The 22414-nt window shown below is 38.7% G+C and overlaps 1 protein-coding gene across 2 annotated transcripts in view; it reads left to right on the forward strand.

Annotated features, from left to right (window-relative positions):
* The window catches only part of LOC126415753 (mitogen-activated protein kinase kinase kinase 4), a 212394-nt gene that overhangs the window by 92276 nt on the left and 97704 nt on the right, over positions 1–22414 (forward strand). For both annotated transcript variants that reach the window (XM_050083454.1, XM_050083455.1), the window contains exon 13: positions 22224–22337. In XM_050083454.1, the coding sequence (XP_049939411.1) occupies positions 22224–22337 (114 nt within the window). The remainder of the gene's footprint in view (positions 1–22223; positions 22338–22414) is intronic.

A 22414-nucleotide genomic window follows, 5' to 3' on the forward strand; every position in this document is an offset into this window, starting at 1 on the left:
TTGCATGATGAAACCTAGGGAAGCTAATTATTTCTGTTGCTGAAGTTCATGATACCATGTCTCTCCCCTTATGTACTTCCACTTGAATTACATTCATGCTATGCTGTGCTATGTAATACATTCATTGCGTCACCACGACTAACATCTACATATAAAAACAGCCTCAAAGTTTTAATTATTCTCTCTCTCTCTCTCTCTCTCTCTCTCTCTCTCTCTCTCTCTCTCTCTCTCACACACACACACACACACACACACACACACACACACACACACGTATATGGATATAATGAGGAATGATGAGGTGCATTTGAAGTTCTCTAAGGTTGTAGGTACTGTGATAATAGAAACCACAGCAGGTCGTTCTGTTGAAGAGGAACTGAGATCTCTAAAAAGGCCAATCACAGAGGTTGGAGATTAAAGTATGGGTACAAAGAAGGTAACTGCACAGCAACCTAGGGTAACAGAATAAATACTGCAACTGATTGACGATAGGGGGAAATATGAAAATGTTTGGGATAAGACAAGAATACAGCGAAACAAGTCATTTTAAAATGAAATAGGAAGTACAAATAGTTGAAATGAAATGAAATGGATGTAGGGAAAATGTGAAGAAATAGAAAAGGAGTAGATGTCTGGAGAACTGAATCACCATATAGAGAAATCAAAATGAGTTTTGTTGAAATTAAAAGTAAGGGGATAAAAATTAAGAGTGCAACCGGAATTTCACTTTTAATCACAGAGGAAAGAGCGGTCAAATGGAAAGAGTACACTGAAGGTCACTTTGAGGAGAAGGAAATGTCTGATGACACAATGGAAGAAGAAATGAATGTCCATTTGGAAGATGTAGCATATTCTGTGTTTGTCAGAGTGTAACGTAGGGCCTATACACCTTGGGACAACCAGGAAATCTGGGAAAAAACTGGGAATTTTTTCATGCAGAAGAAAACCAGGGAGAACACAGGAATTTTTTAGAATTCTGGGAGTTTATTAATAATTAATTAAATATTTATAATTTTACTGGTAAGTATCGATACTCAAACAGAGAATATTACTGTTCCCACTGCTGCAGAATAATACTGCAGCAATAAAACATAAAAAAAATTAAGTTGCAAAGGAATGGGCCCTGTACAGCAACAAAACACACAGCACACACAAGCATCTGCCAACAGCAAAATGTGTCAAAGGCTTTATGATGAAGACTATGTAATAACAACAAAAAGCTTCCAATGAGCAAGAGGTGAGAACTATTTACATTAGGTTCATCTGAGCAGTTGCCAGCGGGTTCATGCGCATGCGCATTTGAGTCGCGCTTCTGGCTTTTTGAAGTTTGGCTGGCATGTATCGGCAGTAGCAACAAACAACCACATGCTGTCCAGAAACATTTTTCTGGCACACCAAAGCTGCCAGATTCGCGCATGCACAGAGCAGTGTGGGTTGTAGAGGGGATAGTCTTTATGTGGCCTGTGTTTACGTTCAATGAGTTCGCTGTTTCCTCTTTGTTTACAGCTCTCGCATCAAGTGAAACCAAACGAACTTCTGTGGCTGGGAACTATTGCTTGAATTAAAATACGTTCAACACAATTACAGAAGGCTAAAGCATGTTATTAGCTTCAGTTTGGTGATTTGATTTTATTTCCACATTTTTGGCAGTCGAGCATTAATCGCCTTGCAGAACAATGAAGTCGTTTCTGTTGGTTTGATAAAGAAATTTGGCTTTTATTAATTTTTTCCACTGAGGCAGTCAATTTATTTGAAATGAAGTATTTCATTCCACACTACTGGCTAGTTTCAAGTGTTTGCTGAATTTCAGGTGCACATTCTCATATTCTGGCACGTATGGCATTGTGCCAGAATAAAGAACCAAACCTGAGATAATACAGTACTGGTACTCCAAGAAAATTTACATCCTGGAAACTGCAGTGAAAAAGCTTAATATCAGGTTGGGGCCTACTTGATTGTGAATCTGGACATGCGAATGTGCAGTTTAGGCCAAATTATGCGTTCTAGTATGGTTTACGAAATTCCAATGCTCTGGGAGTATCTTCTGATGTCCTTCCTTTATGACAAAATGCAAAATCTCCTAATGTTTTATACGTACGAACATATGGGCTTCCTACATCATTTTAGCTGCGCATGCGCAGAATGCCTGTTTACTTGGTGCGCTCTAACAGCTGCTGAAATGAAATGAATCTGCAGTGTGACAATTATTGAATCATATGAAATAAAATCATCAAAAGTTCGTAATGGTTTGCGTTAGGGTGTTCAAACTGCACGGTTGACCACAGGGCATGATGGGAATTTGTGCTGGATGGTTTGGTTTAGCAATGAAGCACATTTTCGTTTGGATGGGTACGTCGGTGAGCAAAATTGTCGCATTTGGGGCAGTGACTGTGAGGTCTGCAGCGTCCTGTCACGGAATAACCAGTGCAATATTCCTTGATGGCATGATGACTACTGAATGGTACATGAAGGTTTTGGAAGATGATTTCATCGTCATTATCCAAAGTGACCCTGATTTCGATAAGATGTGGTTCATGCAAGATGGAGCTCGACCCCCTCAAAGCAGTAGAGTGTTTGATGTCCTGGAGGAGCACTTTGGGGACTGCATTCTGGCTCTGGTGTATCCAGAGGCTACTGGCACAGGCCTCGATTGGCCATGATATTCTCCGGATTTGATTTGATTTGATTGATTTTAACAGGAGAGCTAAAATAGCTTAGGTCTAACCCGCCACTGCCCGCACCGAAACTAAGTTTATTGTGCGGTATCGCTCCCTGTATATCTAGTAAAGCCAACCAGTGCCCTTAAATAGTGCAAGGTGTCCCTCTACCAGTTTTTTGTTAGACACAATTTCTTCAGGTCTGGTTGTCCCGAAGATTCTGTATCTTTTACTCTCCAATGCCATGCATTCAGAGATTAGGTGTGATGCAGTTTCTTCACCCTCATCACAGATCCTACATTTAGGGTCCTCTTCCATTATACCCATTGTGTGTAGGTGTTTTTTGAAGTTCCCATGGCTGGTCATCAGTCCAGTCATGAGTTTGATCTCTTTCCTGTTCAATCCCAAGATTACAGAGCTTCTTTTAAAACATGGCTTGTGCATCATTACCTTACCATGTTTTTGTTTATGGACCTTGGTCCAATATCCTACGTGCTGTTTCCTAAGCCAGTTCCGTAGTTCTAATTTGATCATAGCCTTGTTGATTGTCAAGACAGGTTCTGGTCCAGTAAATGGAGTTGTTGCCCCCATCGTAGCCAATCGATTGGCTTCTTAATTGCCACAGATCCCTGAGTGGCCAGGGACCCACTCTAGGTACACCCTATTGCTTCCCCCTAGCTCCACAAGAGCCCTGTGGCAATCTGCAGCAATCTTAGATCTTGTGGCAGGGCTGCCTGGCTGTCTGAATAGATGTAGATGCTACGACCATTGTAGCACCTACTCATATTCTCCTTCACACATGCCCTGATTGCAATACTTCTGCTTGGAATACAGAGGCCAGTTTCCCTAGAGAGATGTTTCTCTCCAGTCTTGGCTGAACCCCGTACAACCCTGCCCCAATGCCTTGATCTGTTTTCGACCCATCTGTGAACCAAACGATTTCCCCCGTACTGTGTTGAACTGTTCTCTCCCACTGCTCCCTACTTCCAATTATTATGTTGTAAGGCTTGTTGAAGCAGTTCGGAGTTGTTATATGGTCGGCGGGCATTTCCCCAGCCACACCTATATTTACCTTACTCACTATGTTAGTGTGTGATTCTGGATATCCGAATAAGACCCAGTTTTGGCCAGTTTCAAGTCTGTATGCCCCAGCTGCTGCCTGGATCTGAATACTTGGGACTCCTTTTTGTGGAGCTATGTTAAAGACTAGGTGTATAGCAATAACCTCAAAACCTTTGCTGAGCTGAAAGCAGCCATTCAGGAGGTCATCGACAGCATCAATGTTCGACACTTCAGCGGGTCATGCAGAATTTTGCTATTCATCTGCGCCACATTATCGCCAATGGTGGCAGGTATATCAAACATGTCATAATCTAAATCTGAATATCTGTAATTCTGGAGATGGGCATCCTTGCAACTGACCTGCGTTCGTTATTATGCTGCATGGTTTTTCAGCTTTGGGAGACGGAATGGCAGAATATCAATATGCACAAAAAACTAAGAGCCATTAAGGGGACCACAAATGTGTGGAAGTCCTCAATGAGGGCCTGTCACAGGGACTCCACGGTTCTCTGCTGGCTCCGCATTGGCCATGCCTGGGCAACCCACGGCTACCTCCTGCTCTGTGAAGACCCACCTCAGTGTCAGTGTGGCACCTGGTTGACAGTGACCTACATTTTTCTGCTCTGTCCTTTGGCTGCCCTGCGACTTCATTATCATTGATTTTAGCAGACAACGCCTCATTGGCTGATTTGGTTTCACATTTCATCTCTGACGGTGGGTTTTATCATTCGATCTGAGTTTTAGCGCATGTCCTTTGTCCCTCTCTGTCCTCCACCCTAGTGCTTTTGGGGTGGAGGTTTCATGTGTTGCAGGGTGGTTGGCTTTTCCTTTTTATTTTTGTGGTCGGCCAGCCACTGTAATCCGCTTCCTTGTTTTACTCTCTTCTAACTGTTTATTGCATCTCTCTGTTGTTTTCTTGTCCTCTTTTGTTTCTTTTAGTGTTCGTTGCCTTTCCTTTGTTCTTGTGGTTTTCCTTTATTTCTGTTTTGTGTTGTATGTCTCGTCTGTTTTATTTTCACACTTGTGGCATTGTTTTATAAGGAACGAGTGACTGATGACCTCGTAGTTTGGACCCTTTCCCCCTCTTCTTAATCAACCAACCAGGCACATAGAAAAATTTTGAGCCCAGAAGACCAGACATTTACGTCATTATTTAAAATTATATTTTCACATTTGTGTCATGTATCTTGAAATGTAACATCTCCAAAAAGACCAATATTATAGATTTTCTTGTCGTTATTAATCTTTGAGACCAGTATTATATGTGAAAGCTTAGCTTTTCTTCAAGCTACACTATGTGTATTAATTTAAACCATTAACTTTTCCAATTTGTGAGTTCACACTACAGAAACAGTGACGTTGATACTGGCTGACTACATGATGTGTGCTATGCTCTGAATATCTGCTATCATTGGCTGACGAGGTCATGTGACATGAGCCACGATTGGCTTACAAAAGCTAAACGCAATCTTGATTTCAGTGCTTCAGAAACCAGTGTGTTGTTTGGTGGAATTCAAATTTATACTTTTGTAATGCGAAAATACGCAGCTTACTGTAATAAAGAAAGTGCAGTGTATATGTTGCTGCACATCAAAGATCTTTCCATTTTTGTTTTACATTTACCATTGAAAAAGCTTATTTTCACTGGGAAAAAGTGTATTTTTAACTAAGAAAAATCCGGGAATATTTTTTCCTTGTCTGCATATACACCTTGATAACAATGCTTTGGAAGACTTGAGATCAAATAAGGTGGAAGGCATAGATAGCAGTCCTTTGGAATTTCTAAAACCATTGGGGGAAATGACAACCAAACAACTATTCAGCCTGGTTTTTTAGAAACTAACCCTCAGACTTACCTAAAGTGTCATCCACACATTTTCGAAGGCAGAAAGTGCAGATACGTGTGAAAACTATTGTTCAATGTGCTTAACAGTTCATGCAGCCAAGTTGCTGACGAGAATCATATACAGAAAAATGGGGAAGAAAATTAAGGCCCTGTTAGATGATGAACAGTTCGGCTTTAGGAAAGGTAATAACACTAGTGAGAGAGTTCTGATGCTGTGATTGATAATGAGAGCAAGGCTTAAGAACAGTCAAGACACTTTCATAGGATTTGTCAACCTCGTTCAACCATGTACAATTGTGTAAGATGTTCGATCAGGAAAATAGATGTACATTATAGGTAAAGATGGGTAATGTACAGTAGGTACAGAAACCAAGAGGGAACCATAAGAATGGAGGACCAAGAAAGAAGTGTTTGGATGAAAAGGGTATAAAACAGGGAAACAGTCTTTTGCCACTACAGTTCAACCTGAACATTGAAAAAGCAATGATGGACTCAAGAGAAAAATTCAGGAGTCATATTAAAATTCGGAGTGAAAAGATATCATTGATAAGATTTGCTGGTGACAAGTGAAGAAGAACTGCACGACCTGTTAAATGGAATGAACCATCTAATGAGTAAAATATATAGTGTGTGGGTAAACCAAAAAGAGGTGAAAGTAATGAGGGTTAGCAGAAATGGCACGAGTGCAAAACCTAATATCAAAATTGGTGAGCGAGAAGTAGATGAAGTGAAGGGATTCTACTATCTTGGAAGCAAAATAAAACACGACAGACGAAACAAGGACGACATGAAAAGCTGATTGGCGCATGTGAAGAGAGCGTTTCTGGCAAAAAATCTCTACAAGTATTTTATATCAGCCTTAATTTGGAAGGAATTTTTAAAATGTACATTTGGAACCAAGAATTGTATGGAAGTGAGTCATGGATGGTAGGAAAACTGGAAAAGAAGAGAATCAAAGAGTTTGAGATGGGGTGCTATAGAAGCATGTCTAAATTAAGTGGACCAATAAGGTAACAAATGACAAGGTTCTCTGCTGAATTGGAGACAAAAGGAAGATGTGGAGAATAACAACAAGAAGATGGGACAGGATGACAGTACATGTGTTAAGACATCAGGGAATGACTTCGATCGTGATAGCAGAAACCACAGAGTAGGCTCTTCCAATACTGCACCATAGGGCAAATGCACTGCCAGGTACTGCTCTGCTTACTGATGTGCAGCACAGCTACTATAGGCTTCCCTGTAGACAGCACTATTACACACCTGTGCATGCATGAACCACTTGGTAAATTGTTTCTGGCAGGCCTCATCGAATCAGTCAGAATACTGATGATACATAAAAAATCTTATGGTCTCCTTTTCACCACTGTTATGTAAAAATAACTCCACTTTTTGCTAATACAATACATACTTCAACTGTATCCTTGAGAAAGTGATGCAAGAAAGATGTATAACAGAAATCAATCCTCAGAATTAACCAGGAGTCAAGTCACTTCAGGGTGAGGCAAGTTGTCTATAGACTGCCTAATCTGAACATGTGATATTCAGCCCAAAATCAGATTGAACTCCTGAAAGGAACTGCAGTAAAAGTTGGTCTCCAAATAACTTTTGAAAGGATAGAATATGTGACCTGGAAAAAAAAGAGGAAATTAATGGAAATGAAATATGGCAAAATTAAACATATTTCACAACTTAAATATATCAGGAAAATGGAATAAAAAAGCAAACTACATTAAGTGCCAAAAGTGGCAGCTGCAAGCCGTTTTGCACAAAATACTTGCAACAAGAAGTGTATCTGCAAGCACACAAAACTAAGACAGTACAATACACTAGTTATGCCAGAATCAAAAACACTAATCTTGAACAGGAAAACAGCTGTTGAGAACAGTGATAAAAAGTAAACAATTCTAAGTTCAATACATGTAGAACAATATCGTTTCAGAGGCACTCAGGGAAATCAGACATTACATAGATATCCAGAATAACATTAAATGACTGAATCCGTACAAAATAAATATTAGAATTCTTTGACAATGGGAGTAAAACCAAAATGAGCACTATGAAATGGATTGGTGAGATCAAAACTGATCTGAAATTGACTTGAATTACACCACAAGTTGTTCAAAACTACGAAATCTTTTTCTCCAAAATTTGCAAATGGCAAGTCAAACAAGAGGAAAAACCTAAGTAGAATACTGGAACAACATGACAGAGAGAGAGAGAGAGAGAGAGAGAGAGAGAGGAAACCCACAGGAAAAGAATGAAAGAAATATGGGTACAAAGGAAGGCGGATGTCCACTTCTGTAATTACTTTGCATAGCCCTAATAGGCTTATTTGCATATACTAATAATAAATTAATTTCTTCATCTGAGCTACACACTACTCAATGGAGCTAATTTACATTTTCTAATAAAACCTCCCCCTCCCTTCCACACACACACACACACACACACACACACACACACACACACACACACACAATAACAATCTTTATTAGTAAAAAATTATTACCTGTAATTATTAATGAAAACAAGGAACTGTGTCTATGCGGTGTTGTGGAGCTCGTCTCTAAATATCTTTTGGTGCAGCAATGGCCAGTCTGTGATATGGAGAGGATCAATCCCAGTAGCCGACAGCGCTTGCTTGATTCACGTGAAGTTAAAAAAGAACCAAATCTGAGTAGGAAGCTTACAAAATCCAATGGCCCCAGCCTGCTAGAGTGTTCAGAACTGAGAAATGTAAATATGGAAAAACACTTCCTGAAAAGATAGACAAAAACTTTATGAGAAATGAAACATACGTGTATTATAGAACCTTTAAGAAGAAATTGTGGGCTATAAGCCACCATCTCTATGCTTTCAGCAAAATGGTGGTACATTGACACTTTCAAATGAAGAAAATTGTAACATAGCAGATTACTTGAAGAAACTACTTGACAAAGATGAAATAAAGCACCATGTTGTCTGTCTCGGAAACAACAAAGTGCCTGAAGACGACTCAGTATTTCAGAACTGTGCCCCTGAAGAAGCGTGCCCCTGAGGAACCAGTTGAAATCTTACAACAGCAAATGAAAAATATTGTTTTGAAGAAATCCCACCCAAAGATTGTAAAATAGTCCTAATCCATCCAGTGCATCAGAAAGGCAACATGAAAAACACCAGTTACTACTATAGGGTAATATCCCTTCTATCTATAATCTACAAAATTCTCTGGCTTTTTGTCATCCTGGAGCATTTAGAAGCCCAACTCGACCATCAAATGGCAGAATACCAAGCAGCTTCAGGGAAGGTTGTTCAACAGCTGAATAGATCCTTAACCTCAAAAGCATCATCAGACATGAGATATTTTGCATTAAGGTCAAAGCAGTACTTAGCAAATTTTGTGAACTTCAAGAAAGCCTGTGATTCTTTAGACAGTGAATTCCTGTTAAAGATTATTAATGAATTGCCTGCAGGTGTCATTTGAAAAAATAGGAGCAATGACTAACATCACAGATATCCCAGCTAAACTTCAGATGGAATATAAAGACATCAGCAGAATGGAAAAATTTTAAATTACTGCGTGAAATTTTATGAAAAATGGACCGGACGTGGAAACAGTTACAGAATGAATAAATAAACTTGAAATAGCCTACCAAATGCTGTACACAATCTACAACATAAAATGTCTTTCACAAAATGCTAAGATACATTACTTGGAAATGTTTTGAGGTTCTAGCTATGTATGCAGCTGAAACCCTGTACCTAAATGCAAATAGAGATCTTCTCGAAGAACTGGAGAAAAAAGAGTGGAGAGTGATTAGAGCAATCATGGTATCCAATTATAAGAATGGCATCTGCCAAAAATATCCAACAAGGAAGTGTGTGGCAAAATAGAAAAAAAATTAGACTCAATCTGCAAAAGATGTGAGAGACTTTATGGACACCTCAAACGAGTGGGCAGGAACAGATTGGCTATGACAATCTTCCACGTGTTTGATGCAGTCCCCAAAACCACAATGCCCTGGTCTATAAATACTAAAGAAACCCTGCTGCTCCTACAAATCAGACCCGAAAATGCCTTCCATAAGAAGGTAATGTTTTAGCGAAGCAATTTTGTTAGCATCTGGAACATAAAAATCTCTAGACGATTCCTCTTCAATTATAAAATTTTATATTAAGCCGAATTTTCACCCAGTATTACAAACACTGTGTCATGTCTGTGTAGACAGCATCTACAAAGCTGTTTTTAAGCTAGTATGTTAGCTTGAATCAGAAGTACATCCTGCCAGAAACTTAATAACATTCTGACAGAGTGTATTGTATCTTCTTCGAAAATGTGCTAAAATATTTTGTCACTGACTAAGATATCACTTTCCAACCACATAAAGTATGTTATATTTCGATGACAATGCCAGTTGTAGGTTGAAAAATACTGGACTGGGACAGTAATGGAAAGTGTTTGTGTTGTTAAATACATTTTGTGTTAATTACTTTGGAAAATGCATTGTGTATCTATTCAGGAACTTGGGAGTTCTCTTTACTGAGCATTTCCAGGTGCTTCTATGCCCAGTAAAATATTTATGCCCTTTCAGGAACAGATAATATGGAAAAAAAGTGTCCTGAATACAAAAGTACTGCAGAACTGTTAGTCACCTTACTTCAAGATGATACTTGTCATTGACAGTTTTTAGTCAAGTACGTAGATTGTCCCAGATCCTTACAAGTGGAGTCTACATAGAAAGCTTACTAGAATAGAGGCAAATTGGATTAGCCTATACACAAACAACAAATACAATTCCAAGCCATTACAAAACCTGTCACTATAAAAGTTCCCAGCATAAAAATTACACAAAATGTTACTATCTGTGAAAACTTAATGGACCATCAGGTTGATTAGTTAATTACATGTTCCATGGATTATTTTGCACATAGATTGTAGTGGTGTGGAATGAGTCCTTTTACATTCACATCACAAATTAATTTGTACATGTGGCTACCTTCTGAACATTCCTAAATTGTGATGTTTTACAAAAAGAAAAAGAGATATACAGATGTAAGTTAATGATTCCTACCCACAACTTTTTCTATCTGTCAGAAATTTTTTGTCACTGGGTAAGTGATCAGAAATTTTTGTTGCAGCATTGTGTACTCCCTTTTGTGCTAAAGACAACCCTAATACGGAGAAATGAATGTCGTTTTTCCTTCTGATATTGTAATTATGTACTCATTGTTCCTTTCGAACTGTAGTGTATTATTTGCAACAAACTTCATGAGGAGAATAAATATACAGGGAAGTAGTAGTCAGAATGCCCAACTTATTAAACAGATGTCTACAAGATGATCATGGGTGAGCACCACATATTATTCCCACAGCATGTTTTTGTGCATTGAAGATTTTCTTTCTTAATGATGAGTTACCCCAGAATATGACATTATTGAATGAAAATATGCAAAATATGTCGACTTACTAATATGAGATTTGCAATGATTTTAAGTGCAAATGTGGCTGAACGAAGTTTTTTCAGGAGTTCCAAAATATGTTTCTTCCAAATTAAATTCTCATCAGCATGGCCCCCTAAAAACTTTGAAGTTTCCACCATATTTGTTTTTTCCTCACCATGTGTTACACTTACTATCAGTGTAGTACCTCTAGATGTGCAGAACTGAATATGTTGTATCTTTTTAAAATTGAGGGTGAGACCATTTGCAGAAAACCAGTCAATGTACTTTTAAGAACATCATTTACCATTTCTTCTGTTTCTGTATGTGCATGCTTGGACTGATTATGATACTAGTGTCATTTGTAAAAAGAAATAATTCTGCATGTTGTGTACTAGACAGAAGATCATTTATGTATATGAGAATATTGGATAAAGAAGGAACAATAGTGGACGTAAGATTGAACTTTGGGAATCTGCTCACGTGATTTCTCCCCAGTCAGAATTATGTCCCTGGACTACATTGCTTGAATTACTGAGTGCAACTTTCTGCATTTTTTTTTTTGGTTCGATATGACATTATCCGTTGGTTGGTTGTACCACCAATCCCATAAAATGTCAATTTACCTAGGAGAATACTATGATTTACACAGTCAAATGTCTGAGAGGGGTTACAGAAAATACCAGCTGGCAGTATTTTATTATTTAGCGCTTGTAAAATCAGGTGAGTGAACATGTAAATGGCATTCTCAGTAGAGCAACCTTTCTGAAACCCAAACTGATTTGCTAAGGATACTGTTGTTGTTAAGGTGAGACACTATTCTGGAATACATAATCTGCTCAAAAATTTTGGACGGTGATGCCAGTAGTGAAACAGGTTGGTAGCTATTTACTTTTATCATCTTTCTTTAATTGGGGTTTAACAACGGCATATTTCAGTCTCTGTGGAAAAATGCCTTGAGTTAGTGATGGGTTACTTATTTCAGATAAGACAGGGCTTACCACATGGGTACAAATTTTTCATACTATGGAATTTTATGAGAGTTAAGTATTATCAGTTGCTGACTGTGAGAGATTAGCTGCTGCCATGGTTTCATTACTGTTTGTTCTACAAAGCATTTACCCTTCTCTCTTATCACAATGGAAAAAACTTGGAACAGTTAGCAGGTAATGGTCTCTGGTGACAAATAATGGAGAGACCTGAAGTTATTATATCTTGCACTAGTTTTACTACAAGAACTCACTGTCAACAGCTTACAAAAATATAGCTGTAGCTATAATCGTTAGGATCTACAACTTGTGGCTGTTCAGTGACACTTGGTGTTGTTTGCATTTCTCCAATATACCTCTTGATTTGCTGTGCATTATGCAGTACCGTGGACCAAGCCCATTGTTGAAGCTCAAAGAGTTTTCCTGTCCATAACTTCAACAATTCTGTTTGTACATCCCTCCCCTTCATTAAATCTCTCCCCAGTTTCTCTTCTCCTTTTATATTGTAACTCCTTGTATAGCTTGTCGGTTTTTTGTTTCTTTACTGTACATAGCAACTACTTTTGCTTACTATTCCCCGGTTTTCTCTGGCCAGAAATGCTGGAGTTGTCAGTCGTGTGTGCATGAGGTGTACTGCCCAATGAGTGCCTCATTGCCCCAGCGGTATTTTGTTGGGAATGTTTCTTTTAGTTCAGTAACCAAGTGACTATTACAGTTTGCCTGTTTCTTTAGACTTTTGAATTCCTGTCAGTTTTCCCTTAACTCAGTTGCTATATCCAGGTAACTATCTCCCTGTAATTTTCTTTGGGCATTTACATCAGGTGACACTTAATGAACAATTTCCATGACTTCATTTCATGATACTTCATTGTTAAACTCCTCATTAAAACATCTGTAATTTTTAATCAGTTCTTCTTCTAATGTTAATTTTAAATTATTTAATGGATCATTAATCATTTTAATATCTCATTTTAATTGATTTTTTTGTATTTTCAACCTGGCAATATAATCTTACAGTCATTTGTCATATTAAGATTTAATTCAGCAGTTCTGTGTGTTCTGTATTATGTTGGTAGAAGCTACAAAGGCAGCTGATGAAATTATCTAACTTTCTGTTTTGATGGTTTAGTTCTTTATTTAAATTGTCCATTCTGGGTTTTAATTCTTGGTTTGATTTGATATCTGTATGTGTAATTCCTCATCAAAACCTACTATCAATTTTTTAATATCATCTAAGTCATTACTGGCCATCTACATATATACCCCACAAGCCACTGCATGGTGCATGGTGGAGAGTGTTCCATACCACTTATAGTCATTTCCTTTCCTGTGACATTCACAAATAAAGCGAGGGAAAAATGACTGTCTGTATGTACCCATACAAGCCACAGTTTTTTTTTTTATCTTCATGGTTCTCGTGCAGTTTGTAAGTCGGCAGCACTAGAATCGTTCTACACTCAGCTTCAAATAAAGTTTCTATAAATTTTCTCAGCATTGTTCTGGGAAAGTAACGTCCTTTAGGGATTCACGTTTGAATTCATGAAGCACCTCCATAATACTAACCTGTTCATTGAACCTACCAGTAACAAATCTGGCAGCCAGCCTGTGAATCGTGTCAATGTCTTTCTTTATGTCTTTTGAGTAGTACTCAAGAACAGGTCACAGTAATGTTTTATGTACCATACCCCTTACAAATGAATCCTTTTTTCTAAAATTCTCCCAGTGAACTGAAGTCAACCATTTGCCTTCCGTGTTACAGTTCTGACATGCTAATTTCATTTTGTAAAGCTTTGCATAATTACACCTAGATATTTAATCGATGGGACTGCGTTGAGCAACACTCTGCTAATGCTGTATTCGAAAAATACAGGATTGTTTTCTTGCTCACCTGCATTAATTTACATTTTTCTGCTGATCATCCTTGGTACACAAAACATGTCAGAACACTGTTGCAGAAAAAACGAAAAAAGCATGACAAATTTAGACAGATGCAAAATCTTCAAGACTGGCGATCATTTACAGAAGCTCGAAATCAATGTGATATACTTATAATAATTTCCACAACAAAACTTTGTCTCGAGACCTGGCAGAAAATCCAAAGAGATTCTGGTCGTATATGAAGTATGCTAGCAGCAACACACAATCAATGCCTTCCCTGCACGATAGCAATGGAGATACTATCAAAGACAGTGCTGCCAAAGCAGAGTTACTAAACACAGCCTTCCCAAATGCCTTCACAAAAGAAGACGAAGTAATTATTCCAGAATTCAAATCAAGAACAGCTGCCAATATGAGTGACAAGGAACTAGGTATCCGTGGAGTAGGGAAGCAACTTAAAGCAATTAATAAAAGAAAGTCTTCTGGTCCAGACCATATACCAATTAGGTTCCTTTCAGAGTACGCTGATGCAGTAACTCCATACTTAACAATCGTATACAACCGTTGACTTGACGAAAGATCTGTACCCGAAGACTGGAAAGTTGCATAGGTCACATCAATATTCAAGAAAGGTAGTTGGAGTAATCCACTAAATTACAAGCCCAGATCATTAATGGTGATATGCAGCAGGATTTTGGAACATATATTGTGTTCAAACATTATGAATTACCCGAAGAAAACGATCTACTGACACACGGTCAACACGGATTTCGGAAACATCGTTCTCGTGAAACACAACTAGCTCTTTATTCGCATGAAGTGTGGAGTGCTATTGACAAGGGATTTCAAATTGATTCTGTATTTCTGGATTTTCGGAACACTTTTGACACTGTACCACACAAGCAGATTCTAGTGAAATTGCGTGCTTATGGAATGTTGTCTCAGTTATGTGACTGGATTCATGATTTCTTGTCAGAGAGATTACAGTTCGTAGTAATTGACAGAAAGTCATAGAGTGGAACAGAAGTGATTTCTGGCATTCCCCGAGGTAGTGTTATAGGCCCTATGCTGTTCCTTATGTTGTGGGGAAGGCTAACCAGACTGCGTTTTATTGGCAGGACACTTAGAAAATGTAACAGATCTACTAAGGAGAATGCCTACACCACACTTGTCCATCCTCTTTTAGAATGCTGCTGTGTGGTGTGGGATCCTTACCAGCTAGGATTGACATTGTACATAAAAAATGTTCAAAGAAGGGCAGCACGTTTTGTGTTATTGTGAAATAGGGAGATAGTGTCACTGACATGATACAGGATTTGGGATGGACATCATTAAAACAAAGGCTATTTTTGCTGCGGAGGAATCTTCTCACAAAATTCGGATCACTAACTTTCTCCTCTGAATGCAAAAATATTTTGTTGATGCCGACCTCCATTCCGACCTTATCACCATGATAAAATAAGGGAAATAAGAATTCATGTGGAAAGCATAGGTGTTCATTCTACCCACATGCTATACGAGATAGGAATAATAGACAATTGTGAAGGTGGTTCGATAAACCCTCTGCCAGGTACTTAAATGCGATTTGCAGAGTATCCATGTAGGTGTAGATGTAGGTTGAAAGCAAGCTGCCATTCATCACATCATCTAGAAACTTTGTCGAAGTAATCTTGTATCCTTCTACAGTCACTCATCTTTGACACCTCCCATACACCACAGGATCATCAGCAAACAGCCTCAAATTGCTGATCACCCTGCCATCAGATCATTTTTTTTATTTAGAGAACAAGAGTGGTTCTATTACACTTTCCTGGGGGACTCCTGACGATACCTTTGTCTCTGATGAACGCTTGCTGTAGAGGACAACACACCGGGTTCTGTTACTTAAGAACTCGTCAAGCCTCTCATATAGATGGGAATCTATTCCGTATGATCGTACCTTCTTTAACAATCTGCAGTGGGACACCGTGTTGCACAGAGTTTATATAAAGTAATGAGACTGAGTTTGTGTATCAAAATGTATTGTAGATATCGCCACAGCCACTTAGTACTCTTCAGTATATGGCCCTTGAGAGTCAACAACCTGCTGCATGCGAGACTTCCATTCTTCAAACGCTGCCGTGAGCACTGAGTCTGGGATGGCCTTCAAAGCCCTCATTGTAGCAGCTTGGAGCTCCTCCAGGGTCCCATGACGGTGTCCCTTTGGGAAAGTTTCTAGTTTGGCGAACAAAATAAAATCTGGTGTGGCCACATCAGGACTGTAGGGGGGCTGGGGATTCGTTGGAATCCCTTTCTTGGCCAGGTAGCTGGCCACCATGGAGCAGGTGTGACTCAGCACGTTGTCATGATGGAGCTTCCATTCATTGACAATGGCTGGCCTCATGCGTTGGATCCTGTCTTTCAGTCTCTTGGGCACTTTGCAATAAAAAGCACTGTTGACAGTTTGGCCTTGGGCCACAAATTCATGATGAACCTTGCCCTTGACGTCAAAAAATGCAATCAGCATGGCTTTCACTTTCAATTTGCACATGCGAGCCTTTTTTGGACGCGAGGATGCTGAAATATGCCATTCGACACTCATGCGCTTTGTCTCCAGGTTGTACTGAAACACACAGGTTTCATATCTGGTGAGAACACCTAAAAATTCCGGATCAGCTTCAAGACTCTGGAGATGGTCTTGGCAGGTGTGCACATGTGCTTGCTTCTGAACGTCTTACAAAATCTTGGGAACCATCTTGGCACAGATCTTCCTCATCGACAATTCTTTCACTATGATGATGTGCACTGTCATTTCATCAAGTCTGAGGTCTTCTGCTCTCATCCTGACATTCATCCGACAGTAAGTGTTCAATTAAAAGTGCACACGGTCGATGTTTTCATCAGTTTTGCTGGTTGACGGGCATCTGGAACAGTCCTCATCCTCAACGCTGTCCCGGCCCTCTTCAAAGCTCCTCACCCACCTGAAAACCTGGTCTTTTGACAGGCAATCACCACCTTAGGCTTGCCGACACGTGTCCAATGTTTCAATACCCAATTTTCCTAGTTTAACACAAAACTTGATGGCGTAAAATTGCTTGATCGTTTGCTGCATGTTGTGCCAAGACCAGCGACTCAATGCACGATGCTGGTGAGACAAGAGCCCGCTGGCGACTGGCACGCTGCGCATTTTCGGCCAGACATCCCTCACCACCAATCCCTCCGGGCTGTGCACGCTTCGAAGTACAGTCACGTCAGCAAAAAATCAGTCTCATTACTTTTTATACAAACGCCGTACACTTTCAAGGAAATCTAGGAGTGTGGAATACATGTTGCCCTTCATCCATGGTTCGCAATGTATCATGTGAGAAAAGGGTAAGTTGAGTTTCGCAGGAGCGTTGCTTTCTGAACCCTTGCTGATGTGTGAGCTTAAGTTTCTCTGTCTCGGGGAAATCACTATACTTGAACTGAAAATATGTTCAAAAACTCTTCCATGTTTACTATTATTTGAACTGTTAATTTTTAACAAGAAATAGGTAATTTTGTCTGTTCTTAATATTCTTTCACTGATAAAATTTCAAACACTGGCTCATGAGTGGTTTATTTCGGCTTCTTTTACCATTATAATCACCTTATGGCTTGTTGTTGGTGTTGGTGTTGGTGTTGGTGTTGTTGTTGTCATTGTCTGCTTCTGCAGTGACAGTAGGCAGTGGCTGAACTGGGCAAGAGCAGCGTCAGTGCTAGTATCACTTGGCAGCTGCAGTGGCGGTTCATGGCTGCAAAATGTAAATACAATATGGGAATGGATGAGGCACTTGGTGGCGCCCATTGCTGCCATAAACATCAGTCTCCAAAATACATCAGTTCCAGTTGTTCTAGTGTAGGCTATTTAGACTATTATGATGGAACACTATTAATTCCAAAACATTACTTTTCTTGAGTGCTCATTTCTTTTTGGTCAACCTCCCATTTCCTTAGTCTTCTGTTCAGTTGCAGGATATAGTTGCTCCCTCTCCCTCTCCTCTCCCCCCCCCCCTTTCCCTGTCTTTTTCTCAGTAGCAGATTCAGTGACCTGTTTTTTAGAACAGGGAGCTGTTTGTAAGTGAAAAAATTTAATCATATGTCTTTTTTTATTTCATAAAAATACAGTCCAGTTTTTTGGTAATATAATATGAATTTCTTCATCTGAGTTATACAGTGGTCAACAAAACACTTCCAAGCAAACCTCTCCCAATAAACTCAATAACAATCATGATTATTAAAAGAAAGAAGAAACAAAGAACTGCACCTATGCAGTGTTGTGGAGCTTGTACCCCAACATCCTGGACCCATGCAGCAAGCGCAACAGTGGCCAGTCTGTCAGTCTGTGATACATAGAAGATGGACGCTAATCGGATGAAATGCTCACTCATCTCATATGAAATAAAATAAAAACAACCAAAACCAAATCATTATGAAAGAAAAATTAAATATATTAAATAATAGTCCACTGAAACACAGTTGACACTACAATTGTATGTAAGTGCATAACTGCAAAATTAAGGGTAACCAAAAAAAATTTTGGAGGAGGAATTCAAAGTTCAAGGATAAGAAATAAAAACTTTGAGGTTTGTCAGTTACAGCAAAGGTCTTGGAAGAGCATTTGAATGGAATGCACAGTCTCTTGAAAGGAGGACATAATATTCACATCAACAAAAGCAAAACAAGATAACGGAATGTGGTAGAAGTAAATTAGGCAATGCTGTGGAAATTAGATTAAGAAAAGAGACACTGGATGTAGTAGACAAGTTTCGGTACTTGGACAGCAAAATAATTGATGATGGTAGTAGTAGAGAGGATATAAAATGTAGAGTGGCAATGGCAAGACAAGGATTTTGGAAGAAGAAAAATTTATTAACATTTAATATAGATTTAATTGTTAGAAAGCTTTTTGCTGGAGGTAATTGTCTGGAAGTGTGTGGTAGTAAAATGTGGTCAATAAGCAGTTTAGAGAAGAAGATAACATAAGCTTTTGAAACGTAGTGTAACAGAAAAATGCTGAAGATGAGATGGGTAGATCAGTAATGAGAAGGTACTGAATAATATTGAGGAAAAAGGAAAGTTATGACCTAACTTCGCTAGAAGAAGGGATCGGTTGATAGGACACATTCTGAGACATCAAGGTATCATAAATTTAGTATTGGAGGGATGTTCAGAGGGTAAAAATTGTAGAGGGAGACCAAGAGATGAATTTAGTAATGGATGTAGATTCATGTACTTATTTGAAGGTGAAGAGGCATGTGCAGGGTAGAGTAGCTGGGGAGCTGCAACAAAATAGTCTTTAGACTGAAGACCACAACAAAACTGAAAATCCTTTATGAAATAAGACTGAAAAATAAATGACTACAGGATCAAAAAATTATTGTCAGAAGCCCCTTTGTTTCATAAAATAGTTTCCTTTTACCTCAGTATACTTTATTTGGCTTTTTATGGTGTATTTAAGTTTAGAAACAATGAAAATTTCTTGAAGTCTGCAGAAGACGTACTTACTTAAATTGTGATCTTGTTAGTGTGAATGTCCTCCTCTTGAGCCATTTCTTCGTATTTGTGAAGTCAAAATTAATTGCAAAGGTCAAAATTTTGAACATAGTGTAGATGGATGACAGTTTTAGCCCCAGTACTTACAACAGCGCGACACAAAATCTCTTTCTTTGCCATGTGAAATAGATTTACTTATTTTGAAGCATATTACCTGGGGACACTTCCATTGTGCGTTGTGCTACATTAGACATAGTCGTGTTTCAGCAGATCAGGAATGCCCACTCAGAACAATACTCATACCCATAGATCACAATCTTGACTCACATGCTATTGTACATATCTCCCCCAAGTGCCCCTCTGTTCCAAATATGTCCTTTCTGTCAAAAGGCTTACTTTCCAGACCCAAATCCAAATTTATCCACACTGCCCTAGTTAAAGATATCCTCTCAATTCATCCATTGTACATTTACAAGCAATGTAACTTCCAGAAGATGAAAATTGAATGTCAGAAACTGATTTTCACTGATGAGCGCACCTGTTAAGGATTGAAGCAATTTGAAACTTCCTGGTAGATTAAAACTTTGAGCCAGACGGGGACTCGATGCAGTGATCTCTGCATCACATGGGCAAGTGATCTACTGCCTGAGCCATTCAAGTACAGCTCCCAACCCATCCAAGTTTGACTCTTGGTCCAGCACACTGGTTTAATCTGTAAGAAAGTTTCAAATCAGTGCACATCCTGCTGCATAATGAAAATTTATTCTTTAAACAGTCTCATGGGCTGTTGCTGAACCAATTCTTCAGACTATCGTTTCTTCCAGGAGTGCTAATCTCAAGTGATATACAGGAAAATGTGGAAAGAAGGTGCTGGCAGAAATAAGTCTGTGAGGGCAGGTGGTGAACAGTATTTGAATAGCTTAGTCACATGTGCCTGTTAAAAGAAAAGGTGTCCCCAGTTCGAATACTAATTCAGCAGGAAGTTTCATTAGGTATTATGTTGTTGTAAATGGGGAAACATAGTCTGAGGCTCAGAATGTCAAGTGTACTTGAAGGTAGTGTGATGCAGCCATTGCTGTTCACGATTTATAAATGATGTAATGGATAACATTTGTAGCTCTATCAGTTGATTTGGTGATCATACAGTAATATACTGAGAGGGGACATAGCTAGAAATTTGGTACAAAATGTAACGAGACTTCAATTTAATCAGCACGTAGGACAGAGATATCAAACTAACTCAAATTGTGAATAAATGTAATGCAATCCACTTAAAATGAGTGAAAAGATCTGATATTGTTTGACTGAGTGATACACAGTCACTGGAACCAGTGAGAACTTTCAAGTATCTGATAGTATCCATCTGCAGTGACTTTGACCATGCTGTAGGGAAGTTAGGTGCTAGGCTTAGATCTATTATAATACTTCTAAGGAAGTACTAAGGGAACACAATACATGCATGAATGAGGTTGCTTACGAAACTCTCATTCAATCAATTCCTGAGTAAAGTTCATCAGTCTAGGCTCTTAATGAAAGCAATAGAAAAGGTTCAAAGAAAAGCTGTTTGATGTATCTACATACTTTTTTATTTAATGTGAAAGTATCACAGCAATGCCAAACAAATAGCAATTGAAGACATTAAAGGAAGACATTTTGCAAAACAGCCTTACTCACAAAATTCTGAGAATCCACATTCCAGAAAAAGTCGAGAAAGATACCATGTCGTCTCATGTAGTGACCACAACACTAAAATTAGAGAGATTTGGGCCCCTACAGTGTGGTACCAGTAGTGGTTCATCCCGCATATCAACCATGACTGGAGTAGGAAAAGGAGAAAATTGTACTGGTACGATTGTACCTTACGATGCAAACCAAAGACATTGAAAAAATACTTCCATAAAATTCAGTGATACTGGGGATGATTAAATGAGGGACATCAGAGTGTTTTATGGTTGATGACCAAAATGTACGTGTTCGTGTTCGTGTTGCCAAGGTAGCTAACTCTTTAACTAATACTGTGGCAGTTGACCTGGAGCCAATTTTACCAGGAGCCTTTTTGAATCCTGGTGATTAAGATGATTTCATCAGACATATTTGTCAGTAAGAGAAAGAGAGAGAATGCTGTACCATGATTGCCACCAGTGCACCAAGGTCCAGTTTTGAATCACAAATCTCTTTGTGGTGTCTCTTGAAGTGTCAGCATGTGTCACTGTTGAGTGTGATGCATTAGTCAGATGGAGACCTTACAGGTGACAAAGCCCCCTTCCTTTTTTCCCATTGCTACTCAAGAACACCAACTTACTAGGCAGCATGAGTTTTTCCTTGCTCTTCCTGATCAACAACACAAAAGTGATGCTAAAATTGTCATGTACTTCTGACATTTAACCATAAAAAAGTTACACTTCAGGCACACACACACACACACACACACACACACACACACACACACACACACGACAGTGAAAAGATGCTGGTTAGAGCAGTAGAACTCCACAACCAACAATGTCACACAATATTTTCATTTTGCCTCCATGTACATTTGTTGTGTCTTATACTGTTTTATTGGAGTATTGTGCCAAAATTTAGTTGTGAACTTTACTAATGTGCTGCCATATGTTTTTGATTTCAGTTACTTCAGGAAAATGGATTTACAGAAAAGAAATAAAACAAATTTTTTATTTATATGTTGTATGCACATTTTATATTGATTTGATATGATCTGTTGGTCATATTTATCTTCAGTTTGTAAATAAGATTTATGTGCAATGTTAGTATGGTGTGACACTCAGTTTCAGATATTTATTAATTGATACTTATTCTCCTGTTTACTCTGCAGTTATACAGACTTTAAAGCAAATATTGCAATTTAATTTTCAGTCGCATTGCAAGGGGGATGTTGGAAGCTGTCGGAGAATATCTCACTACGAGAGTAAAAGAACTGACAAAAATAATTCACAATGGGGATGAATCAGATGAGGACATTTCAGTGAAGTAAGTCAGTTTGATATTTTTACTAGCTGATTGTTTGCAGTTGTCAAACATTTAAAGATGTTCATGACACATGGCTT

This window comes from Schistocerca serialis, chromosome 1 (assembly GCF_023864345.2).
Source record: "Schistocerca serialis cubense isolate TAMUIC-IGC-003099 chromosome 1, iqSchSeri2.2, whole genome shotgun sequence".
NCBI classification, from domain to species: Eukaryota; Metazoa; Arthropoda; class Insecta; order Orthoptera; family Acrididae; genus Schistocerca; species Schistocerca serialis.